General features: G+C 41.3%; 1 protein-coding gene across 4 annotated transcripts in view; it reads right to left on the bottom strand.

Moving 5' to 3' along the window:
• Positions 1–22230, bottom strand: part of LOC144023334 (mitochondrial import inner membrane translocase subunit TIM16-like) — a 113030-nt gene that overhangs the window by 77248 nt on the left and 13552 nt on the right. For all 4 annotated transcript variants that reach the window (XM_077528650.1, XM_077528658.1, XM_077528674.1 and 1 more), the window contains 3 exons: positions 20635–20685; positions 5018–5101; positions 3407–3489 (listed from right to left, as the gene is read on the bottom strand). In XM_077528650.1, the coding sequence (XP_077384776.1) occupies positions 3407–3489; positions 5018–5101; positions 20635–20685 (218 nt within the window). The remainder of the gene's footprint in view (positions 1–3406; positions 3490–5017; positions 5102–20634; positions 20686–22230) is intronic.

Genomic DNA, 22230 nt, shown 5'->3' with positions numbered 1-22230 from the left:
TTACGGTCAATTAATTTTGAGCCAACGATGTACCTCCAATGATAAATACATTAGAAGGCGGAATATTATCTGCTGGAACTACGTTATAAAGTAAAACTGGAAGTTCAATTGCTTCGCTTTAAAATACGATGTTACACATCACAGACACAGAAGTCATAGGTTTTGGACAATTAAAAAAATATATAAAATAAAAAATAAAAAACAAAAAAAGGTTCCAAACGATTACTCCATTACTACAATAATTGTCGATTAATTTGATAATCGATTACTTGTCGATTAATTTTCACAGCTCTACTAAAAATTAATACAATTGAAGATTGGTATCGCAATTAACATTTTAGTACATTGAAGAAGACAATTTTGTCAGAGAGGACGAGCAGTAGGTGTTTCACCTATAATCGTAGGTCAATTTTTTCATGTAAACATACCATTGGATAAGATGTGCTTTGTTTATGTACAGTGTGATATTGCCAACCAGTGACCTGGCATGCATATTACAAATTTTTCATCTGCTATTATAGGTTTGTTTTGACAAAGTTATGACCAGGTATGTGACTTTTTTTTTTTTTTAAATGTAAAAAGATTCCCTTTTTCACTTGGTAGTTGTGGTGTAACCTTAACGTTACTTAATTGTAATTAAGAAACCACCAGAAATCCTGCTGCACTTTTTATACCATAACTTCAAGATGACCATATTTGACTACATTCTCTGGATTGATTATTGGATAAATTAACAATCAATTTGTTGTTTCGTGTTATTTTTTTCAATTTCAATTGGATGCGATTCTCTCTCTGAATGTTCCACATTTGTGTTCCAATGCCAGCAACTGCTGCATAGAGTAACGCTGCTGGGAGGAGGAGCCATAGCGAGAGCTGCGTAAGTGTAGCTCAACGCCCATAGTTGACATGTTGGGCTTGTTTAGACAGCAAAGTGGTTGAGACATATGCTGATTGCAGCTAAGTAGTTTACTCCATTTTGCCTTAATTGCTTCAAAGACATGATTAATCAATAATCATTCCCACACAATTTGACAGAATTCTTAGTACGGTAGTTGATAATGGACTCTGTCAATCTGTTATGATGTATTATATATACTGTAGTGTTAATTTGTTACAGATATGTGCATATCGACTCTGTTCTAATAGGTCCAAAATTGCATTTTAGTCTCCAGCTCTGCATATGAACATATCCCTGCCACAGTCCTTATTTCAACTGCAACCCCCTCCAAAATAACACTACCCCTTCATTATTCTCCATTCAAAATGATTCCAGCCACAGCCCATTTCTACTGGCTCGAGCACAGGGCCTCTTGAAGTTTGTGGCAATCCAATGAAAACAGTCCTACTGAAATCTGTGGACGGGCAACGCTAACTTGATAGAATCCAGCCTGCTGCTCCAATTACACCCCACGTTTACCACAGCCCTTTTAATTAGGAACAGGCAAGAAAAAAAAGAACAAATCTCTCTTTATGTGTGCTTTAGGCCTAAAAATGACAGGGAGGAAATGCTCCACTGTGCATGTTTGACTTCAAGCTTCCACGGCTGTGCGCACACACACAATGGCATGGTTTAATTTAATGGAGCACGGAGATAAATGGAAACAAAGTCTCCTTTTGATGGCTGCATTTGTCGACACATGCGCTGAGGCAATGCTCAACACAAACAAAATTACCCAGGAGAAACCCCACCATGATAACACACCATTCAAAAGAACGAATGGCCGACAGACCGCAGGGAACCCGAGGGCAAGCTGGTGTGGTGGGGGAACACGATGAATGAAGGCAGTGTAAGGGACGTCTAGACACGCATGGAAGAGATTGATCGTATGCACAGATATGGAGGGGATGATGGGCCATATGATATGTGTTTTCGAAACATTAGTAAAAAGTGTATAAGATCCTAAGGTGCTTTACATAACTTGATTATAAATTGTGGCAGTGAATATCTGCTATAGTCTATAAAGAGGAACCTTTTATTGATACAAAGCAAGCACATTTTTGGAATTTCCTTCCTTCCTTCCTTCCTTCCTTCCTTCCTTCCTTCCTTCCTTCCTTCCATCCATCCATCCATCCAAGGTCGGGTTGCGGGGGCAGCAGCTTTAGGAGGGAAACCCAGACCTCCCTCTCCCCAGCCAATTCAACCAGCTCCTCCGGCGGGATCCCAAGGCGTTCCCAGGCCAGCCGAGAGACAGTCTCTCCAGCGTGTCCTGGGTCGACCCAGGGGCCTTCCACCGGCGGGACATGCCCCAAAGACCTCTCCAGGGTGGCGTCCAGGAGGCATTCGAACAAGATGCCTGAGCCACCTCAGCTGGCTCCTCTCGATGCAGAGGAGCAGCAGCTCGACTCTGCGTCCCTCCCGGATGACCGAGCTTCTCACCCTATCTCTAAGGGAGAGCCCGGACACCCTGCGGAGGAAACTCATTTCGGCCGCTTGTATCCGGGATCTTGTTCTTTCGGTCACAACCCACATTCGTGACCATAGGCGAGGGTTGGAGGTCGGATTTTTGGAATTACGTTAAACAATATTCCCCATCCATTTTCTATAGTGCTTATCTTCATTAGAGTCACGGGTGAGATGGAATCTCTCACAGCCATTTAAATCATTGCAAGGGAAGAGTCAAGCCAAATGTTATATTTGTATTATGTACGTATTACTGCGATTGGCTGGTGACCAGTTCAGGGTACACCCCACCTACTTTCCAAAGCCAGCTGAGATAGGCTCCAGCACCCCCCGCGACCCTTGTGAGGAGTAAGCGGTTCAGAAAATGGATGGTTGGATGGACGTATTAATGCTCACTTCTGTCTTATTTACGTGCAATTTGGGCATCTGCCTGTGTGCGTTTTTTATGTATACATGAGTCATATTGGCTATGTGTCGCTGTAAATCAACTACAATAACTCCCGATTACAATCAAGCATTAAATCAGAATTGGGCATTTTGTAAATGCAGCCTTTAAAGCTGGTTGCTTGTTTAGATGTTTTTCCTCCTCTATCATACCATATTATAATAATGCATGTGATGGCTCTATAAACAGAAATCCATAGCAATCTGAATTCCCTGCCACATTCCTTTGGCCACGTTTGGAAAAATAAACAGAGCGACTGCAGAGGCAAGCGTGGTGAGGTGTCAAAGTGCCTACTGCGGTCGCTTCACCCCGTCACAGCGTTATGAATAGAATGATCCATTCAGAGGGCATGGCCGTGTAAATGGCAGAAATGACGGCTACGAGAGGTCCACGATGCTGTCTTACAAGCTTCGAGAAATCTCAGAGTGTGAAGAGAACCTCTGCGCATACCACACGCAAGGGTGCGTGCTAAGTACAGCAAAGACATTTCGGAGCGAGGCGTCATGACAGTGACTTATGAGGAGGGACCACCGCGGGTTGCACACTTGTACGGCACTCACCCACTGCAAGTGCCAAAGGTCTGAGACCTCACAGAAGAAGTCAAGTTCCTGCTGTCCCAAAGCCTCACCTCTCGGTTACGCATCTAAAAACATAATTTACATGCACAGATCAAGTTTGAAGGAGCTTATTTGTCTGAAACAAAACAGAAGAAATACAATGGAGTACAGGACAAATGTGGAATAAATTTGTCTTAATCCAGGGCTGAGTTTATGCTCAAGGATCAGATTTGATTTTTAAAATGGACAGCTGGGCCAGGTTATTTTTTTGTGTTAAAATGTTGATGTATAAATTGTTTTATTATATATGTATATTACATAGTCTTTCATCTTGTCTGACCCCCTGATGTGGATTTTGGCCTGTTTTACTGCCACTTCTCCTCTCTCCTTCCCCACACTCCTCTTGTGAGAGAGAGCTAGTGATATATGCCACTGAGGCCATTGCCGTGGAGGATTCAGCATCAACCAGCAAGGACAGGTCCAAAGATAAATCACGTCAACATTCATTTCTGTCGTATCAATGCTCAAGGTTTTTTTGTTTGTTGTTTTTTTGTTTTTTTTTGCTTCCCCCCCCCCATCTAATGTTTTCCTTGCCTGGATATGGGGTCTAGATCAGAGGAATTTTATCAACAGAGGGCCTTTATGAACTGTGGGTCAGTTTTCCATAATACAGGGGTGTCCAAACTTTTTCATTTGAGGGCCACATACAGAAAATCAGAATGACGCAAGGGCCACATAATTTTATGAAGAGATTTTTTTTTAATTAATTTATTTTTTTCCTAAAAATTGTACAAATAATTTATTTGTGCTTTTGCAAATTTAGAAAAATGCTACAGTACATAAACCAATTTATTTGTAAAATGGCAGTAGGGTTATTATAGTTTTGGAATTTTTCATTTTAATTTTTATTTTGTTTTGAGTTTTGTTTTTTTAAATTTAGTTAGTTTTAATTAGTTTTCCGGGTGGTTCTGTTAGTTTTTTTTTAATTAGTTTTAGTCTTTAATAAATGCTTAGTTTTAGTTTAGTTTCAGTATTAGTTTTATTTTATTTTTATTTTTTTTAATGTGAAAAAACACCATGGGCGCGATGTCTTTATTTCAGTTTATATAAAAATAAATCTACTAAAAATCACATTTAAAATCATCCACAAAGTCTCATGCATTAAATTAATTACCAAAGACTAAAACAAAGGACATGTTTGCTGTAATTAGAGTTAGTTTTATTTTAGTTAGTTTTGTAAACATAAAATGTAGTTTCAGTTAGTTTTCTTTTTTTAAAAAGCATATTCGTTCTTATATTTCGTTAACAAAATTGTTTTTGGAATTTTAGTTTTTTCGTTAGTTTTAGTTAACTAAAATAATCTTTAATAGCACCTGTGTTTTTCGACACCTTCCCTTCTTACTTTGACCATCTCCAAACATTTTTGTTTTTATTTTATTTGAACTGAGTGAAATGCCATTTTTAGCATATGTCGCGGGCCAATAAAATATGGACGGCAGGCCGCAAATGGCCCCTGGGCTGTAGTTTGGACACCCCTGCCATAATATGTCCCCTTCAATCACTGTATATAATGAGTTTGAGTCACATTAATGTCTACAAGTAAGAGCTTCTTACCCTATCAAAGCCCGTAGTCAGCAGAAAGTCATCCTTGGCCCACAGAGTGCGAGAATCTTTGTTGTTCTGAAGGCAGGCGACGCTCTGTGAGACAAGACAATGCAAACAACCTTGATCTTGTCATTTTGGAAACGTTGACTGCGACTTGTTGAAGATTGTTGCTGAGTGGCAGGTGTGCAAGGAGTAGAGATGCCACAGAGGTGCCTCAAACAGATGTCTGTCTTTGGACAGAACAGAACTTGTCCCATGAAAGAAGAGCTTGTTTTTTTGTTGATGTAGCAGACAAGATTGACACTGCCTGCCTAGTGTGCATCTCAGATTACCAAGATGTGACTGTGCGCGTCCTAAGTGTACAGTCAGGCATGTTGTCAAAGCAGCTAACTCATTTTAATGGCCTGTTTTTAATCACAAATGACACATGTTGTGAGACGAGATGGGTGAAAACAACAGTAAGTGTTGAAATAAGATGTAATGGTAATATCATATAGAGGAAAGGTCTGCATGTATTGTATGTTGGTCAATTACCAATTGCTGAAATCATGTTGTGCTTAATTGAAGACTAAATTATCCAGTGATGTGCACGAGTGTGAATAGTTGTTTATAGTTGCTCTGAGATTGGCTGGCAACCAGTCCAGGGCGTACTCCAACTCTTGTCAATAGTTAGCTGTGAGAGGCCATCCACGACTCTAATGAGAACAAACACTACATACAATGAATTGATGTGCTTCAAGACACAAATCATCAACCATCAATTCCACAATTTGATGGAATTGGTTATGGGCAAACACTGCGTATGTGGAGCTTAACTGTATGACTTACAATAAATACTTGAAAAGTCTTTGAGCTTCAAAGAGGTTCCTGACCAATATTGCACTTTTTCAAATGGGTAAAAATCAATAGATCTGTCATACGAGGCCATACGCCTGCACAAATTACAGGTGTCATTATATTATATTACATATAAGGGTGCAAGTGTGGCTGGACATCAGGAGCTTATTAGCGCTCACAAGTATGCCGCCTGGTTTTCACGACGCCAATAAATGGCAGCACAAGGGGAAACATTGTGAAAGGGCCAGAGTGAGAGCTGCCAAGTTGCCGCCGTGAAAATGAGCGACCCTTTCCCAATAACGTGCCTTTCAACCAAGCAGGGTTTCAGCTTGTAAAACTAACCATCCATTCATTTATTGTAGTGCTTCTCATTAGGGTCGTGGGCAAGAGGCAGGGCACACAACTGAAGTGTTCACCAGCCAGCTGCAGGACACAATTAGACAAACAAGCCATTCACACTTTTGGACAATTAAGCGTCATCCATGAAGCTTAAACACATGTTTTGGGATTGTGGAATGAAGCCAGAATGAAAACTGAGATTCAAACCCAAAACCTCAGAACATGCCAGCCACTAGCCTCGAACCCCCCCCCCCCCCAAACAAATCAATTTTAATTCCCGTACCACTTTAATTCCTGGTATTACTCCAATTGTTAACACTCCCTGAGGGTCTGACAATTTCAAACTGTTGTCAATCAGCTGTTTCCTTGTTCCTGCCTGCAGCCTTCCAAGTGTGCTTCTTCAATAAATACTCATGGGTGCGACAGAAGCACTTGGGCAGAAGACAATGGTTTCGCTTGTGGTCTGCCGACTGTGTTTATCGGCGACGCTGTTGGTTTCAAACTTGATTTACTGCACTTAACAGAGACTTCAAGCCACCGCACGTCGCGGCAAAAAAAGGGAACTTCACAGTTGTGCTTTCCTGTCCGTCCTTAATAGCAGTGCCCGAGTTGGCACCAACCGGACATCATGTTTTCTGGTTTTGGGCGTGCGCTCAAAATATTAGCTAAGAGGCATTTAGCAAACATTTTGCTGATGTGTCTGTTGTGCATTCTCAACACTAACAGAGAGTGTTGACAGAGTTAATGATGAGTCCAGGCTTGAATAAACACTCAAGATCATTTTTCAGCCCGCAGGCAGTCGTGTGGCTCGTGCAAGTGAGTGAAGTCACGTTCGCCTTGATAAGAGCATGTGGTGATTAAGATGAAAAATAGTCCACATGTATATGAGGGATACAGAGGCCTCCAAAAAAAGTGTGAAAAATCAGAAGAAAAAATAGGAAGGAAGAGACGCATAAACAGAAATGGAGGAGGCTTCACCACCAGGACTGCTGGTCTATTTCCTTCCAGGGGCAAGATGACACAGAGCTAGTGATCGCACCAAACTAGGAACAAATTGAGTTCAAGACTATTTTAGGCTGTCCAAGGTCTGTCCAACATTGGATCATATTAGAAAAGCAACAGAACATGTACATCTTAAATATGTCCATTGGCTCAATGAAAGTTGTGAAACACTGACTCAATGAACCATGTTTTTGAAATGCGGGAAGAAGCCGGAGTACCTGGCGAAAACACAAACAAGAGCCTCAGCCCAACGGTCAAGCAGATGTGCTAACCACTCGGTGCTGCCCTCTGTTAACTATAATGTGCTTCTTTTGGATTTAGAGATGCTACAATAACACAGATGGTTTACCAGGATGTTGAATTCCAGAAGCCAACTGAATGAAGCCCTTGCATAATTCTTTCTAGCACTGGCTCCAAAAAAATCTTTTATTAGTCAGGCTTCACTGTGTGTAAAAAGCATAATCATTTATGACCACTTCTGAAAGGCTTCACAATGCTTCCAAGGCAACTGGGAAAACACACAACACTCATTCAAAGGAAAAAGCAAACGATTTCCCCAACAGGGGATCCAAATATTGAGAATACATAAAATTCTCGTGAAGCAGACACGTCCAGTTGAGCCAACAGCATCCCTCAGACCTGTGATGGGAGCTGACCAAACAGTTATACCTCAGGCCAGGTTTGAAGGCCTCTGCTGCTTCAGGTGCCAGGTAAGAACAACGTGATATTGCATTCGTAGGAAGCTAATGTTTGAGGGCAGCCAGAGGATGCGGCATGTGTGTGAAAAGCTTGCCAAATGGATTCAACTATCCTCTGTAGTCATAAATCTTAAAGCTAAATTGGAAGCTCATAGTCGGAAAAAAGGAGCAACGTCAGGGAATATCAGTGCAGGTGTCTGCAAGAAGACTGTGGAAAACAATTACAGATAGGAAAATCAGGGGGAAAACAATGTGATAATCAAACTCAAGGCCGACGAGACAAAAATAAGTTCAAGTTAGTCAGCAGTCTGACCAATCAGATCTTGATAGTTTGATTCAGTGATCTCCGCCAATGTACACAAATGATCTCTCCATCTGCTTCTGTCATCCGCCCCCTTCGGTATTTTACTTTTGGTCATCCAAAAGGCAGAACGTGCATGTGTGTCACTTGTAGGGAATGTTGGTTCACCCACCAGGATGAATATCAGGTGTCTGCATGCACATCTGGGAACAATCAAAGCTGTCTTGCAGACACTCTCTCTTTCCACCAAGTTGTGTGCTACCTCGTGGGGGGTGTTTGGCAGAATAGGAAGATTCATCGGTGAAGAAAGGTCAAGAGATTTTCCTCCATTTGTTGCTTTGCTTTTCTTGCTGAATTGGAAAATACTATGACACGTGAGACTCATCTTTAGCTTTTGATGTGAAGTCAGTCTTAAATTTCCATCCTTGGCATAGGTAATGTTTTTGGTCGTGATTTACCAGGATTATTTTAACTCAACTAAAAGTCCTTGCGATGAAAAAAATAAACATTTCTAAATTTAACACCACAAAGAAGTGTTAACAACAGCCTTGCCATATTTGAGTGATTTAAAGGCAAATCTTTGTGATTTAAAAAAATTATAAATTGAAGGTTCAAAATAGTGAAAAATTAAACGACTCTCTCCGTTGTCAGATGCCGGTTGTGTCTGCTGAATTTGATGAAACCATCCCCTGCTCAGCTGTCAACTGTCAATCAAATACTACTACTTCCACCTGGAAAAATGGATGCTACTTCATCTGGTGTCTTTAAGCCCATATCTCATTGAGCGGCGCAGGGTTACGAGGGTGCGCACACGTAGCGTGTGTTGCTTTTTCAACACGCTTCCCTAAATATTGCAAAACGTTGTACAGCCTCTAACGGCATTCTCTCAAATCCTCTTTATCCCCTCAAACCCCTTTTCTTGTCACAATCAAATTTTGAACATGTTCAGAATTGTGGCAAGAGGCTTTGCAACGTTTTGCAACACTGAACGAGGCCGCACGAAAAAGCAACACTCTCTACTTGCGTGTACCCTCACAGCTCGATGAGATACGGGCTTTACAAACCAACGAGGACGCCCCCCCACCCCCGACTCATAGCCGGTCGGTCACACAGTAATTTATGTCACAAACATGACATTTAAATATCTCTGAACTGTTTTAAATTGTGGGAAAAAATGCATGACCCCTTTAGTATTTCCTTTCTGAGTGGTCTTATTAACATTTCACACTGAATGATTGTGAAGATGTGCATTTTTAGGTTTCATTCTTTTTTTGATTCATTGCACAGCCATGAAGCTAGAGTTAGGATACCATTACCAAAAAAAATCTTTTTTTTTTTTTTTTTTGGGTGTGTTTTGTTCCTTCTGTATTGTGACTACGGGGTTGATGGTAACAAAGGAGTCAGTTTACTGGTTTTCCAGCTGCAGTCTCTTCAACCTGCTTCTCATTTCCTCTCTACTATCCATCATTCCGCTCTTCTCATAATTTCCCTTCCTCTAATAACTAACTGTTGCCTTGAAGCTTTCATCAAGCCTAAAATCAGTTTCAGTCTTTTCATCCATGGCCAATTAGTCTTTTCAGTAGTCGCCGGGGCTTTCTTCTTGCCCTGTCTTGTCTTCGTGGTCCATTAAAATTTGTTTTTTGCCATATGGTTCACAATCACAATCTCATAAGACACGTGCCTGGCAAAAAGACGGGAGAGAGCGGTGGGGGTTCAAGATGGAAATCAAACTAGCCGTTTTAGGCTTTGCTTTCATTTCTTTTACGGCCTCCAGAACCTTTATCTTGCTTGCACATTAGCCACTTATAAAAAAAAAAAAAAAAGCCACAAAAGGTCCATAGGTACTTTGCAACTATTCTAGCTGTAGAAGCTAAACTTGCACTTATCCTTCCCCAAAATGAGAATGGATGCATGAGGTCAGAAGCTGGGCAGGGAAAGTAATCTACGGGAATGACAACACGCCTCAGCTCCAGCTGTAACAGCATGAAACTTAGAAATCGCTCGAATGTGCTCACTATGCACTGAGGTTACCGCTTGTGTGCCTCATTCGAGTTGGCAACCTTAAAAGTGTGAATGAATAGCAACCGCTTTAATTTGAGATGTCTGTTACTGACAGGTTTCACATTTGAGTTGAATACAGGTAATATTTCACCCCTTTGTACCTTTTTTCTCCTACCCATCATCAAATGAACACTTCTGTTCAGTCAAGATGCAAGGGCACTTATAAGCCAGGTCAACAGTGCTTATAGTAGATGAGACCTGGCGCCTCAGGGAGGGATCGTGCTACACCAATGTGACCAGCTACCCGGTTAAAAATAGATTCCAGCCACAATGAGATCTCCAGCAGTACTTTTCTGCCCATTCGTTGCTTTTCGGCACTCTTAATGAGAAGAAAATGAATGGGGTAGGCTTGATACTAGGGTTGGGCCTAATAAAGTGATTCTGTTGATGGTCGGGTCTTAAAGAAATTGGGGCAAAATGGAGTGCACTATGGTGGCCGAGTGGTGAGCACATCTGCCTGACAGTCGTAAGGTTCTGAGCTTAAAGGCATAGTTCGCTTTTTTGACATGAATCTCTATTTCATCCTCACCTCCAGTGATCAGCACTGACTTACCCCTGACAGTGTTCTGTGACACGAGTTCTGGTCCGGTGTTGGTCGAGAGGACAGTAGTCTGGCAAGTTGGCTATCGTCATGGAAATAAAGCGTTTTTCTTCTAAAAACAATTTGTGTTCAAAAGAGTGATACATTTGCACACTAAACTCCCTCCTGAAAAAAAAGTCATACTCCATTACCGTCGGGCACTATTTTTCTGTTCGTTCATATCACTGCGCATCGCCCTGTAGACAGCTGATAGTCGCGCCTTCCGCTGTCGAAAAGACAAACAACTTTTAGATTAGTGCGCGTCTATCAGCTGCACGTAGTGATACGAACGAACAGAAAAAGTAGTGCCCGGCAGTAATGGTGTCTTTTTTTGTGATGCAAATGTATCACTCTTTTGAATACCAATTGTTTTTAGAAGATTAGTTCCCTGTGCAATATTAAAAGAGATTTTCTTATGCTATACTGACATTGCTATTTCTAGTGGTCGGACTACGTTGTTTGTGAACATGATTATGCTCCGGGGTGCTTGTAGGTGCTGACATGATTTATTTGCTGCTTCCACTCAGTCTTGATTTTTGGTGCTTCTCCTGATTTCCAATAAAATGACAGCCATGGGTTGTGGGAAAACTCCATCCTTGGCCGTTATTTTCACCATTTAGTCTAATCTATACTTACGGTACGGATGGAGACAAAGTTCTGAATTTACAGCAATCGTGCATACGCATATGGTGCCATGTTTTCTAACGTCTTGTACTAAATATGGAAGTGAATAATAATTATCCATTCAACTCCAGCTGAAGTGCCACACAGGCTGTCATTTTTGAAGCATGTTGCTAAATGGGTCGTGTGACTACAGTAAAACATCCAGCCAGCCCATGGAGTCCTCAGGGACTGTGGTCACCCCCTCCCAGCGCTTTTGGAGGGACAACACATTAGACCCAACTGCACCGCGCAGTGGGCGGACTGAACTGACTGCAGTGTGCCTCCTGGCAGAGGATACGCTCCGGGACAACTGGCCAAGGTCTGAATCAGAACACTATATGAAGTTCCTGGTAATCATGTTCCAGGAACACAGGATTTTGGTCCAAAAGAAGCACTTGGGAGCCAGATGAGATCTGTAGTGCACTTCTGATGATCTCTGGGGTTTTTGATGGTTATTGCGGTAAAAGCATCTTTTAAAGATGCGCTTCGAGGGCCAGTCCTTTAAATCCTAACACCAGATTGGTAGGGTAATAACAGAGGAAGGAGTGATGCAGCTGACAACTGCAAGGGCGTACAACACCTGGAGCTGATGAGAATCTGCATTCCAAGCCAGCTCTGTACTGAACAAAGACATGATTTTTTGGGCAGCTTCCTTATACCAGGAGGGTGGAGCACAGTTAATCATGCCCACGCAGTTGAAAAAGAAAAAAAAAAACGAAACCCCTCAGTTACTGCCCAACCAAGCCCTCTTCTGCTGGCCAAACTCCCTTGCCTCCCTGTGACCACATCACAGGGCTTCACATCTTCAAAGCTCCCCCACAACTTCATGTGACTGATGATGACTGTGAGACCCGTGTCATCGGTGAGCCTGAAAAACTGCGCACAAGTGTGATGTGTAAACTTCAACAACAACATTCGGCTTTGCGAGTGTGGAGATGATTTGCACATTGCCCATCACTTCAGAAGTGACAAAGAGCTGAGGGCAGATGACAAGGCTGCCTGATTAATGACCACGTCAAACTAATGCTAACAACTGAAACTGGGTGTACTGTTTTACAGAGAACTTCTAACAAACTTCAGTGATGACCACACTTGCAAGAGTCCCTCAAGAATAAACTAATTAAGATTCGCACGAGACCGCAACTTAGAGAAAGGCCTGATTTTTGGCGAGAAAGAAAAAACAAGCGCAAGCCAGGTTTGCGGGTCTCTTATGTCTTGTATTTCTTGTTATAGTACGCCTATTTTCTTTGACTGCCAAGAAAATCATTCACCATCAATGCAGGTATGAACACCTGTGTACCACTGTCATAACCTCAGAGACTGCAGCTGCACTGAAGCACAATCTTTTTTCACCAGCCAGCACAGCAAAAAACATGTTTTGATAAGGTTGGCTACCCTACACTTTGAATCTTTGTTGAGTGTTCGCCTCCAGTCCTGAATTGACTCAACCACAGTGACACTACACAACAATCCCAACCACGAATGTTGAGCGGAAAAAAAAAAAAAAAAGTTGGGGACCACTGCTCTATGGCACCAGTTAGCAAATTTACACTCAGAGTAATGACCTTAAAAGAGGGGACTCTGATGAATCCAATATACTACTCTTGCCTAAAAACAATTGCCTCAACCTCATACATCATTATTATTGACTGACTGATGATGATAATATAAGATGACTGACACTTCATTCCACTGAGCTGCCTGTGAAACTGACCAACCTCAGAGGAGTCCCTTTTCCTGCTCCTTAAATCCCCTCTGGAGATGCAAAGTTGGTTTAACAATCACAGAGATGATTCCACGTGTGCCAAATATGAGGTGAATCTGACGTGAAAAATAATGCCAGTATTGTGATTATTTCCCCTTCCTAAAGATTAGGAAATAAACTGTGTTAATTGGGTGATTACTTTGTCGGATGAGCTCACGCACCAAGCAGATCGTATATATTCATTTCATGACAGTAAATCATTGAGCAGTAATTACATAGACAATTTGCAAGCAGTGACTATTTGTTGATATTGACCGCATCACTAAAGCGTGTGGTGTGACTGACAGTAGAAAAGGGGACAAATTCACATTTTGGTGAAACCGGCCTGCAGCTGGAAGAAAGACCAAACTCTCATCTATCATTGGGCCTTAATTAGTAAGAAACAAAATGAGTCTTCCACTCATAAACACACGCACGCACACGCACTCACACGCCCACACAGAAATCTCTGCTCCATCTCTGCCAGTTGGCATGGACCCATATGACGGCAAACCCAGAGCTCACAAACAAAAACCCTTTTAAATGTATTCCTCACTTATGACTGACCTTTTCACTGCCAATTCCAGGAGATGAAGTGATGAACCGGCTTTATGGTTTATCAGTGAAAGATGTTAACTGACCAGTTCTGATGCCGTTTCGACACGTTCTACTGACCCCATTCATGGTATTTGGCATGACCTCTATTAACCACAGTATTACGCCAAAACAGAATTTGTTTTCAGAACATCTTGCACTGAAAATATTTTCCACTCACTCATAATTTGGGAGATGGACTCTAAATTGGGGATAAAAACCATTAGTACTAAGAATTACGTTTTTGCACAACTGTTGATCAATTCATTGTTAATATCTTTATATTCGTCAACTGGAATCCAAACGATTATTGACACTGATGAATATATTCGTTAAGTTGGCTACAGTACAATTTTCAATGGGTTGGTGTAGAAGATGGTCTCATCCAGGTTGTCTGTGGAATTCAGGTGTGTAAACCATTGTAAAAACTAACAGAACCCTATAGAAAGTGAAGTGTTGCATAGCTTTAGATTTTAGATCAACACAGATTTTCTGTTAAACATTTTGGGGCTAAATCTCAGGTTGCAATGTCGAGCATGAGGACGCGAAATGCCAACACAGTGAAAATCAGACACGTTTAAGCACCTCATATTCAAAGAGTGTATGAATCATGTATGGGATAAACAAATTGTGTTGCAGTTAAAGATGACAGTTCATGGAGTGAATGGTGACCACCATGTAAAAAAGCCATTGATGTCAACATCACTGACAGATCATTTCTTGTATATGTCGCATATCTGTAAATAAATTATTTTGCTATTAAAAGCCCCTTCTCAGTTGTGTTTTGCTGCTTTCAAATATTCCCATCAAAGTCACTGTTTTGCACAATAACCTCAGAATAACTAAAGACAACATTTGAAAAATACAAAACACTCATTGTCACCAAAACAATTCAAGTACAAATTTAATCAAGTACAAATGTGTGCAGCTACGCCTTGGACACTTTGATGAACAATCTGGCATTTTGTAGCCTGTGATTCTTAGAATGACTTCCTCTTTATTGCCATAAGAGTTCACATTTTCACAGTGTTGACTCCACATCCCTGCACTGTTAGCATTAGGCTGTACTCCAAATTGTAAACACTCACATTCTCAGGGAGGTATTCACTGGAATATACTCATTGGAATATGTTCTTCTTGCTACAGCAAAATACAGAATGTTTTTACGACTGGGAAAGTTTTTTTTTTTTTAAACTTCAGCAAGACTGATGGCAGGTTTTATGTCTATTGGAAATAACTGCAAGGACACATTTCCTTGTATTTGGTTTTGAAATATGGTAGGTTGATGTACTTTGACTTTAGTCAACATGAGGATATCTGAGCGCAGCACACAAGTGCTAAAAAGCAAGAGGCACAGAAGCTATTCAGAAAAATCATGATGTGTGGCTTGACTTTTTTGCTCCCAACTGGAGGGACACGATCACCGGCAGTTCAGATCAGGTTTGTTGACAGAAAGAAAAAGATTGCTCTTCTGAGACCGTCACAAGCTTCGTGGTAAACATGTCTACATCAACGAAAATCTCACCAAACGATATGCTGGCATCGCCAAAAAGGCGCGACAAATGAGAAAGAATGGACTTAACGAAAGTACGTGGACAAAAGACTTATGAATTTTTATTCAAACTAAAGATAACACTGGTCAACAAAAAACACGAATCATGAAAAGAGTGGAGGAATTGGCGGCACATGAGAGACATCAACAACAGTAACTTACATCACTAATTACCCAAAAATGGAGTTGAATATGATTACTTGCTGACATTGCCAAGGCTAACTCTTGTTTATACACCTGCATTGATAACATGTATTGCTCTTCCCGTATGAATCTAAAGATTGTCTGGCTCTAATTCCATTTGGACATTTGTTGTAACAGTCAAGGCGACATGATAAGGCTGTATTGTGGCTATAATGAATCTGCTGTCAATACGCAAAATGGGGTTGGTTGTCTGGTGCCTGGACTGCGGCTGGCGTGGGCCGCTCTACTGGGTGAGCTGGTCTTGGTTGCGCTCAGGAGTCCTCTATCAACAACTACAAGTCGCAACAGTGGTGGCTGAGCTGACCAGAATCGAGGCAAAATTGCTTGAAAGCAATGGGCCGAAGGCAAGTCGATCTACTCTTCTTGAAGCCACAACGTGTGAAAGCTGATCCGAGGTCAGCGAAGACACTACTGGTGAAAGAGAAGAAATGCGCTTGCCTTGGCTGCTCGCCTGGCGGGGTGGGCCTGCTGGTGGCGTCTGGGGACCGATTCACCAGTTCCAAATGACTGGGACTAGCTGCAATCCACACACGGACATTCAAGATGAACTGAGCGAGCAGTGTCTGGGATAGTATGGGATGGATCGAAAACGATATGAATCAATGACTATCCTAAACAATGTACAAATTAAACTTACAGGAGATGTATTAGGAAAAGCTACCTCTTAATGACGTGTACAAACAGTCGTGCCTGCCCACCCATCAAGTGTAATTTTAAAAAACAAATTACACTTCACTTTAACATTTCATCAAATGTATTCTACACTTCTGCCCCACTGTTAAGCAATAAAATAACTATTTTGTAAATCTGTTAAATTCAGGTTGTTGCCTAATATTATATATGGCTGTAAGTTTTTTTTTTTTTTTTTTTTTTTTTTTTAAAGCTTCAAGTTCTCAATTGTTTTTTCTTCATAGTCATTGTTTGACTTGTCAGTCAGGGGTCGCCACCACGAGTAACTTGCATGATATGTTGGTTCAATACTGTCAAAGGGTTTCATTGTGCTGCAACACACTAAAATTCCTTGTGCAGCTTATTCGACCAACAATGATATCTTCGAGCGTGGGCACAGACTGACCTCACTCTCTTTCCAAAAACACTTTGGAAAGACACAATTAATCAATAAGAAGTCACGGACATGTTAACCGTGGTAGACTCCAAATACAGTTTGTAATTTTCCAGTTGAGAAGTCCACCAAAACACCTTCCAGGACGCTAATGGTGGGTTATGTAGGACTGTAGAGCAGGCCCCTTGAGTAATGGTTCTTTTTCTTGGCCTACCTATACAAGTCAAACTGCTTTGCTTTTCCTTAGCCCTGCCACGTTTTCACTCGCTCGTGAAGTCCAAACCCATTCAAGTCTGTGGTCCTCTCTAATTTCATGCCGAGCACCAGAAGTTTGTGCTGAACAGAAGAAATCGAGGACCCCAAAAGTCCAGCGAACTGTTCCATTTTTTTTTCCCCGTCCGTCTGCCGCTTCTTCCAGCAACCGCAGATCAACGGCTCTGTGGCCAACACCGGACCAAAACTATGACTGGTATTTTCAGGACTGTAATTTTAGGAACATGTGCTATATGCTCAGGCCCACACTTGCATGAAGACTGGAACACTCAGCAAACGCCCAAAAGATACAATTAAACAACACTTGAAATTGAACCCGTAATGCACATATCTTTAAAACCTTAAAACACAGTAGTGCCTTTAGACAAAAGTTTCATTTGTTCTGTCACAACAGCTCAAATAATTTTTTTTTCCAATTCAAATGTATGACAGTGCCATTAATCCGGTCCAGCCTCCCCAGCAAAAACGAAACACTTTTTAAATAAACATGAAACTTGACATTTACTAAAACATATAGGACTAAAATAGAATTTTAAGAGTTAAACAATTTGTGCATCATGATTGTGGTGCACTTATGGTTTAAACACGTTGATGCTACGTTCACACCCAGCACGAAGGGAACGTTCCACTGTTAAGAGTTTGTACAGAACACAGGACGAAGCACGCACGGACTTTTTTTTTCTTCACTCACTCATTCACACACGTAAACTTCTGTGAGTGAGTGGAAAAGAAAAAAAAAAATCCGTGAGTGCTTTCAAATTGCCGCGGGAGTGACGTCACACAGCTGACGCGTTCGCCCGGCCCCGTTTGTGACACGCCACCCCACCGCTCTGCGATTGGCTGGAGGGTTGTAAACACTGTCTTTCCACTGAAACGTCCCGCTGTTTACAAAACAAACACAAAATGGCAAAATACAGGCTAGGGAGGTGGGGGTTTAGGACGAAATTACCACAAAAGATTAACATAAACACAGATGTGTAGACTGAGAGAAAGTTAAAGTGTGTACATCCTGTATTTAAAAACTGCATTTTCCTGAGTGAATCCGGCAGACAGCCCCTTTAAACATTTTGGTGTGAGGTCGCACTAAATTCTCATGGGAACATCCTCCACTAAGACTTGAGGCCAGTCCTGGATCCAAGACGTTCCCAAATGACGCAATCAGGCCATTTAATCAGATTGGCGTCTTCGACTATTTCGGTTCACAAAAAAAGGGTTTATCTTGGTGGTAGTGTTTGGCGCTAGTTTGGGGAAAAACATGACTAATCCAGCCACATATCTTATTTATTGCCACAGTTGCTGATAAGAGCTGGCTGGCAAATAAGAAGTATTGTAAATGTTGCCTTGAATTCTCATCACAGCTGTAAGTGTCTGGTGGTCAGCCCAGACCAGATCATCTTGAATTCCGTCCATCTAAAGCTCGATCTGTCTCTCAGTTGTGGGACAAAGCCTAAAATTGTTCTAGCGACCTGAATACAACCATCTCTATGACTGTACTGTTACACACTGTACTGATTATAGCTGCTGTACACCACTCCTCCTGTCCGAAACCTTAATTACCCAGCAGTCTTATTTCCCATAAATACAGCAAGAGTGGGGCCATAATTATTCCCTATATTTACCCCACCTGGCGATGGCAGACGCCAGTTCAGAGCAGGCCACCCAAAAGAAACCATGCGTATTTAATTCTATTACCATCAGGGGAACCGGGACACCACTTGCCACAAATAAATGAGGTGTTAGGATCCTGGACACCCCTTTGCCGAATTGGATTTTCCAAGGCCAGTAGCAGTGAATACAATTATGCACCAAACTGAGCCGCTTGGACTTGTACTGTACAAATGTTAGTGCTCGTCAAGTGTCAGCCCATAAAACACAGCCTACTGAGGTGTCTCATAATAGGATTTGGGGAGTAGTAAGGTTGATTTTTTATTTATTTTTTTAAGTCTTTCTGGGGGTGCTTTACTTACATTAAATGGAATTTGTGCTCAAAAGGATAAAATACACAATGGTCCTTACATCCAACTAATGGCATACCGAGCTGCCAGTAATATGCAGAAATCAACACACTCGCTCTTCCACAATACCAAATGACTTGACCTATCACATTTCCCTGTGTTAACAACTCATCATCTGCAGCCCATTTGAGCAAATGTGGCGCTAATAGGAAGTGGTGAGCAGCACACCTGATCTGCTTCAGACATTTCTGTTTTCAGACAGATCTTAAATTGAAGCGACCACCTGACCAAGCAGAAGCAGCAGACCAAAGCGGGAATATCAAGCCTCAAATCAATTTGATTTGGGCAAAAGCCATGTGGCTTAAACAGAGGCAGACAGTGTTTGCTGACTCAGCGGGCCTCTCCTCGCTCCCTATTTGGATGTCCAAGGCTCACGAGTGTGTGGGATGTAAGAACGTAGATTTTTTTAAGTTGACAGTTTCCCTGCAGAAATTTTCTAACTTAGCCACATTTCCACCGAGCGAGTACAGTTAAGTTCAGCTCGCCACAGTATGGTTTGGAAGAGTAAACCCCGACTGGGCTTGCTTTATCCACCATGGCGTCAACAGCCGGGTCGGTCATAGAAGGGCGACAAAGACACATTATGTGTTTTCGCAATTTAAAACTGTTGCCGAGTGTATTAATAACATGTTTTTGTCAAAACGCCACAAGGATAAAGGATTATTTCATATTTTTCTAAAGTATTTCTTTTCTTGATGACGTCAGCCGTTTTAATAGAGGGTGGCCAGTCTTATTTATGCAAGTCAGCCAGCCCACATACTACTGTACCAATGGTGAGTCCAGCTTTTGTTACCATGACAACCTAGGGCAGTGCCTGAGCTGAAAAAAAAAATTGCTGTGGAAGGGTTTTTATTAGGACTGTCAAGGTTAAAGCGTTAATAGATTAATCACAGGAAATTGTCCCATTAATCACGTATTAACGCATATTAATCGCATTATTTTTTTCGACCGCACTTGAGCCTCGAACGTAACTGCGGATGGTTACATTGAAGGCTGCGCAGGTCAGTGATGAGGTCAATGCACGGCATTTCCTACGCCTGTTGTTTCAAAATGAGCGGGGTGACTCCAGTTGGGGTGCTCGGTGGTAAATTTTGTTTTAAAAAACACCCCGACAGGACTTTAGATAAAACAAAAGAAATTTGCATTTAATTAATTAATAATTGCTGAATTGCACCCAGTTGATATGATGCTGTTACAGCATTCAGCACGTTCTTTGCAATGTAATTGCTGAATTGCACCCAATTGATATGATGCTGCTACATTTTGAGCAATACACGCATGCATGCAATGGTGTACATGCATTTAATCAATGTTTGCAAATTACATTCATATCATAAAATGTGTTGTCAAAATATTACGGTATTTTGTATTTATTTTATATTATGCGAATACTAAGTAATTTAGCTGATTAATCGTGATTAATCAAAATTAAAAAGTGTGATTAATCAGATTAAAAATTTTAATTGTTTGACAGCACTACAGTCCTTACAGGTTGCTAGCCTTGCATCAATCAGTGTCTCCCCTTTGCCAACCAAAGCACAAATACTCTTGAGTATTATATATACGGAGTTGTCATGGATGGGTGGGTGAGATATTCATGAAGTGAAGGGAGCGCTGCATGAGGCGATGATCATTGACCGCTGCTGTGAAAGTTTTGTGTGGCATATGTGGATGAGAACAGCCGAAGAACTGATACTCACCTGAACTGGTTTCAGCTGGGCTCTTGGGTCAAACACTCGCAGCATCTTGTCCTAGAGGGATAATCGTAATGATCAATAATACACATGATGGAAAAAGGCGTGGCATATTTTAATCGTGGGGGGTTTAGGCTGGAACTTGATAGTTCCCCCCTCAATCATGATTCTGAAGATATATTTGGACAGTCGTATGCATTCAACTTTGGGAAAAGCCCTTTTTTTTTTTAAAGCCCCGCCATGCATAAAGAAAGGTCCATAAGGAGGGATGGGAATAAAACATTTTAGGAAGCAATTTGATTCCTAGGAATCATTTGTTGCTAGCCTGACGATTTCGCTTATCGATTCCTCTTACATTGCAAATGAGTGATGGCATCACACATGCAGAAATGTATTTTGGCTTTGAACTTTCCCAACATGGGCTCAAGGCAAAAGAACTTGAAAGTGTGTCTATAATTCACATGAAAATATGATACCAGGGCTACTTGCAACAACTTGCAAAGCTTTGATTTCATCAAAGGGGGGGGAATACTTTCAATATGCAGATAAAGCTGCACGATGTAACATAGTAGAGTAGTGTAGAGTATGTATTATTGCATTATATAATGATATACTGTACGTATATATTGTCATGGCAATAACATTAAGAGTTTAAGGCCAGATGAGTTTAGTATGGAAGAACTCGAGAACCTCCCACGAACTATCAATATGGATATTACACTTCATCTGTACAGTAGACCCTGCATATTCCGGGTTAACTGTTTACAAATGAATTTATTTGGGATTTTTTTTTTTTTCCCCTGTGGAACATATCCCCAGCTGATAACTAAAAAAATTCACCTATTCACATTTTAGTGCTTTCTGAAACATCCTGAGATGCTACATTATTCTACTAAAACACAAATTAGAATTAGTGTCAAGGAAGTTTGTTGAAGTGATAGCTCTCGACTTAAAGATAACTTTTGTATGTTAGGAAGGAGCCAGTGGAAGTTACTAAAAGAGTTTATGCAAACACTCACGGTGCATTTATCCTACGCAAATTAAATCATGTGTAAGTTTTTTTTTTTTTGTCAGGGTAACGCTGTAACTTGAGTTTCAAATTATATTAAACTGTTTAGGGATCTGACCATAGTTTACGGTACATTTACGGTTTAAACTATTAACACAGGAAATTATTATCATAATGAGTGGCCATTGATTACTGGTTGGTTATTAAAGAGTCTTCTGTGCTTGGTTTTAGGTGGGAACTGCAAGACATGTTTTCCTTCATGCAGCTGTATCTCAGTCTACAGAGAAAGGTTCATCATCTATCAGTGCACACCTATTTATTATTAGCAATGCGGTGACCTCACCACGAACCCCTTTTCAGTCAGCCCCTGCCCGCCCAAATCACATTCTGCATCAATCACAGTGGCCAATCAGAGAGGGATCCCGGCTGATTGGGAGGAAATGGACCCTAATGAAATCAGGCTGTGACCGAGCCACGTGTGACATCAAACGGTGTCACTCAACATCGTGTGTGACTGTGATCCCTGCAACACTCCAAGAAAAGCAATAGGACAAAAAGCATATGCCCAATGCATTTACAATCGTATGGCAAAG

Source organism: Festucalex cinctus, chromosome 1 (genome assembly GCF_051991245.1).
Source record: "Festucalex cinctus isolate MCC-2025b chromosome 1, RoL_Fcin_1.0, whole genome shotgun sequence".
NCBI lineage: Eukaryota > Metazoa > Chordata > Actinopteri > Syngnathiformes > Syngnathidae > Festucalex > Festucalex cinctus.
The sequence above is the reverse complement of the archived record's forward strand: the minus strand, read 5'-3'. Positions and strand labels throughout refer to the sequence as shown.